A 5186-nucleotide genomic window follows, 5' to 3' on the forward strand; every position below is an offset into this window, starting at 1 on the left:
GCGCCCCCGCCAAGTTTTTTTAAAACAGTTTTATGTGGAGAGAAGCAAGCAAAATAGGAATACAACTGGACCTTGATAGTCATTTATTGTGCATTGATACCTCAGTCTTTGTTTCCTACTTCAGATTTGTCCTTTTGTCTGTCAGCTTCAGCTTGGGAACCCCTAATTATTTTTTAAATAGATGAGTCCTCATCTTTGTAAAAAGTCCATTGTGAATCGTCTAAGCTGACTTACTACTGTATTTTAACCACAGTTAGGGAGACACCCTCTGTTTAGTATGTCTCCAATACCAAAATACCCCACATTATGTAGTCAGTGCCCTTGCTCTGCGGGCTCGGCGGCAGCTGTTCCCCTTCCCTTGTCATCGGGATCGCTTTTCTGGCAGTTAGGCTTTTTTGTCATAGTCATCTGTAGTACTGTTTTTTCTCTCTGTGTTTAGACTGAAAGTTCTTCGCAATCCTCTATCTTATGCCTTCTTTTTTACATTGTAGATACTCGAGGTCTAGAGTTCTGGGGGGAAATTCATTTAATGTGGGGTTGTTTTCTCCTTTAGAGTCTAATCTGAGTTTTTAATTTTAGATTTTTAGTCTTTATGAGACATTTGCATTTCAACTGTAAAAAGTTATTTGGAAATTGAAAGTTATCTAATCTGCCAGCCATATTACCCATCTATGTCCTTGCTTTTTGAAAAGATTTTTGTCCTTCAAAGTGTGACACTTGTATAACAGTGCTGTTGACAGGGTTTTAATTTACAAGTTACTCTCACAACTTTTCTTTATGGAGAAGATATTTGAGACTCAGAAATTGAAGGCCTTCCCCAAATCAAGCTTTGGCAGTCAGTTAGGCCAAGGTCCAACTCTTAAGTATCTTATTATGCTGCTTTCTGTAATTCTTCGACTAATCATTAACTACCTTTGTTTATATGTTGCTTTGCCAAGATTTACATGATCACAAATTATATTGTTATACATTTTATAATGGCACTTGGGAGAACTAAGTGCATACAGTAGTCAAATGTGAATAAAAAATGTTTTTATCTAGTCCTTGTCTGCCTGGTTTATTTCAGCTAAGGATTGTGGTTGGCATATATAAGTGGGGGTTAAGGAAAATGGAACTAGCTATTGTGGCTCTGTTTTTCCTGGCTCTGTTTTTCCTCACTGGACTAAGAGAAATGGTACAGGGAAAAGATAATGGTGTGATGGTATTTCAGCAAGGTCATTCCAAACTACAGCTTCAAATACATGGTGTAAAGGGGACTCTCTAGTATCTGGCACACTGTGTACTTTAATATTCATTAAAATAGTAACTTAAGGGGCACATGGCTGGAGTAGACGGTTGAGCATCTTGAATCTTGGTTTCAGCTCAGGTCGTGGTCTTGGGATGGGCCCCATGTCGGGCTCTGCACTCAGTGTGGAGTCTGCTTGGGATTCTCTCTCTCTCCCTCCACCCCTCCTGCTCATGCTCACATGCACACGCTCTCTCACTCTCTCTCAAATAAATCTTTTTTTTTTTTTTTTTTAAGATTTTATTTATTTATTTGAGAGAGAGAGAATGAGAGAGAGCACATGAGAGGGGGGAGGGTCAGAGGGAGAAGCAGACTCCCTGCCGAGCAGGGAGCCCGATGCGGGACTCGATCCCGGGACTCGATCCCGGGACTCCAGGATCATGACCTGAGCCGAAGGCAGTCGCTTAACCAACTGAGCCACCCAGGCGCCCTCTCTCAAATAAATCTTAAAAAAATAAAATAGGGCGCCTGGGTGGCTCAGTCGTTAAGCGTCTGCCTTCAGCTCAGGTCATGATCCCAGTGGGATCGAGCCCCGCATCGGGCTCCCTGCTCCACGGGAAGCCTGCTTCTCCCTCTCCCACTCCCCCTGCTGTGTTTCCTCTCTCGCTGTGTCTCTCTCTGTCAAATAAATAAATAAAATCTTTAAAAAATAATAATAATACAGTAACTTGGATTTTATTTATTCAGCACTTTTTGTTACTTTAAATGAGATTTGAAAATTGCTTATTGAGAATCTACTTTCGAAGTGGAAATGGTAGTGTTCCTGACTTTTAGATAGTATTATAACGTTTGTTAAATAACTATCTAGAATTGGTGTAGGTATAGCTGAAAGAGTATTAGGCTAGGAATCAGGAAAATGGGAATTCACATTTGGTTCAGCCGTAGTCCTGTCACTAAGAACAGATTATTGTAGGTACTCCAAATTTCTGTTTTTCTTGGTAAAATTTTGGGGGATATTAACCGTCTTCCTTACTGTGTAGGGTTGCAGTAAGAATCAAATGAAATAAGAGGTATGAAAACACTTTATACTATTAACAAATGTCTAGATTATTTCTAGTATTATACCAGGTTGCTGATAAAAAGCTTGCCTGTGTCATAATTTGAGTGACAGAGTAGCTCTTGCTTTGTCCTCATTTGCAATTTCTTACTTACAGAATTTGGAGGTTTTGGCTCAGTTAGTGGAAAAATTGAAATAGAAATCAAGATCAACCATGAAGGAGAAGTAAACCGGGCGCGTTATATGCCCCAGAACCCTTGCATCATTGCAACAAAGACTCCATCCAGTGATGTTCTTGTTTTTGACTATACAAAACATCCTTCCAAACCAGGTACTTGCCCTCTTCAGTTCAAATACAGATAATGAGTCACTATGGGAATACACTGTTCCACTCAATCTGGATTTAATTGCTTGTTATTTGTATATTTTAACATCTTGTGATGTATACTGGTATATATGGATATTCTTTCTTTGTTCTTCTTACCTAGGTGAAAAAAAATGCTTTTTTTTACACAGAACAGAATAATGGTGCATTTTAAGTGTTAAAAATTTGATCATAATGGGTCTGTTTTGCTATAAATATGAAGAGCTTTAGATCTCTTCATCACAATTCCATTATGCTTTGTAGACCCAGAGAGGCAGTAGACTCTGGATAGTCTTGATATGTCTGTTAATTTGCAGACCCTTCTGGAGAGTGCAACCCAGACTTACGTCTGCGTGGACATCAGAAGGAAGGTTATGGACTTTCTTGGAACCCAAATCTCAGTGGGCACTTACTTAGTGCTTCAGACGACCATGTACGTGTCCTTCTCATTTTGATGCAAATCTGGGCTGCTTATCAGTTGGTTTCTTTTCTGAGGTATGTGGGGAAGTGAGAAGCTTCCATTTATATAATAGTTAATTTTACATTTAAGACCATCTGCCTCTGGGACATCAGTGCTGTTCCAAAGGAAGGAAAAGTGGTGGATGCGAAGACCATCTTTACAGGACATACAGCAGTAGTAGAAGATGTTTCCTGGCATTTGCTCCATGAGTCTCTGTTTGGGTCAGTTGCTGATGATCAGAAACTTATGATGTGAGTAGAATCCATTTTTAGTTTTTTCCTTGTTGTCTAGGTTTTATATTACCCATTTCAAGCTTTTTTCATGTTTTTCCTTTTTTATTAAAGCTGGGATACTCGTTCAAACAATACTTCTAAACCAAGCCACTCAGTTGATGCTCACACTGCTGAAGTGAACTGCCTATCTTTCAATCCTTATAGTGAGTTCATTCTGGCCACAGGATCAGCCGACAAGGTCAGTTTGGTTTATTTTAAGAAAAAAACATTGGGTAAATTTCTTTTGCTTCCTTTGAATGCACAGTGCTCTTTCAATTGCAGGTTTTCTCATTAAAAAATTATTGATTGCACTTGCTTTCCTTTTTGTACATAGACTGTTGCCTTGTGGGATCTGAGAAATCTGAAACTTAAGTTGCATTCCTTTGAATCACATAAGGATGAAATATTCCAGGTAAGAGAAACTAACGCTACATTTGTTTGTTTGTTTAAGGAAAACCTGGATGTGTGAGTAGGCACACTTGTGCTTTATCCCTTATCAGTAATAGAAATCTTCTACGTATCTATGATAATCTCTGTAGGAATTGGGATTGTTATTTCTATACTTCCTCAAACTGGTCATTGGCTACTCTTGAGGTATTAAGAAAATCAGTGCCCGATAATTGTATACATGTTCCTGACATTTGTCTCTTCCCTTATTTCCAGAACTTGCCATGTCTATTGATTTTGCAATTGAAGCCAAAAGTACTAGCTCCATGTTTTCTGCCTCATCAGTTTAAGCTCCTTTCTTAACATGCAAAGAGCTCCCTGACTCAATTCAAGAAATGTGGCACTATGTTCAATGCTTATTGCCAGGACACTGTGAGGAATATGTTATATATAGTCTTTGCTATCAAAGAGCTTACAGGGGTGCCTGGGTGGCTCAGTTGTTAAGTGTCTGCCTTCGGCTCAGGTCATGATCCTGAGGTACTGGGATTGAGCCCCGCATCGGGCTCCCTGCTCCGTGGGAAGCCTGCTTCTCCCTCTCCCACTCCCCCTGCTTGTGTTTCCTCTCTCACTGTGTCTCTCTCTGTCAAATAAATAAATAAAATCTTTAAAACAACAACAACCATTTTCAAGGGGCACCTGGGTGGCTCAGTCATTAAGCGTCTGCCTTTGGCTCAGGTCATGATTCCAGGGTCCTGGGACCGAGCCCCGTATCGGGCTCCCTGCTCAGCGGGGAGCCTGCTTCTCCCTCTCCCACTCCCCCTGCTTGTGCTCCCTCTCTCTCTGTGTCTCTCTCTGTCAAATAAGTAAATAAAATCTTTTAAAAAAATTTAGTTTGAGGGGCACCTGGGTGGCTCAGTCATTGAGCGTCTGCCTTCGGCTCAGGTCATGATCCCAGGGTCCTGGGATCGAGCCCCGCATCGGGCTCCCTCCTCCTCGGGAAGCCTGCTTCTCCCTCTCCCACTCCCCCTGCTTGTGTTCCCTCTCTCACTGTGTCTCTCTCTGTCAAATAAATAAAATCTTAAAAAAAAAAAAAAAATAGGGGCGCCTGGGTGGCTCAGTTGGTTAAGCGACTGCCTTCAGCTCAGGTTATGATCCTGGAGTCCCGGGATCGAGTCCCATATCGGGCTCCCTGCTCAGTGGGGGGTCTGCTTCTCCCTCTGACTCTCTTCCCTCTCGTGCTCTCTGTCTCTCATTCTCTCTCTCAAATAAATAAATAAAATCTTTACAAATAAATAAATAAATAATAAATAAACTCCCAAGATGCTATTTACAGGGATGTTTAGGGCTTTTCCCCCCTTTTCGTCTTTTTAGATTTATTCCCATGAAGATTTATTCCCAGAGAATAATTAACTCATAACAAA

General features: G+C 40.8%; 1 protein-coding gene across 1 annotated transcript; it reads left to right on the forward strand.

The window, feature by feature from the left end:
• The first annotated feature begins 2419 nt into the window (after positions 1–2419).
• On the forward strand, positions 2420–3924 carry LOC102736567 (histone-binding protein RBBP4). Its single transcript, XM_081809840.1, has 5 exons — positions 2420–2613; positions 2964–3079; positions 3197–3357; positions 3451–3577; positions 3713–3924. Exons 1-5 carry the CDS (start codon positions 2526–2528, stop codon positions 3845–3847), a joined length of 627 nt encoding a protein of 208 aa, XP_081665966.1. The 5' UTR covers positions 2420–2525; the 3' UTR covers positions 3848–3924.
• The last annotated feature ends 1262 nt before the right edge of the window (positions 3925–5186 follow it).

Source organism: Leptonychotes weddellii, unplaced genomic scaffold (assembly GCF_054177405.1).
Source record: "Leptonychotes weddellii isolate Sample4059 unplaced genomic scaffold, ASM5417740v2 HiC_scaffold_14406, whole genome shotgun sequence".
Taxonomy (NCBI): domain Eukaryota; kingdom Metazoa; phylum Chordata; class Mammalia; order Carnivora; family Phocidae; genus Leptonychotes; species Leptonychotes weddellii.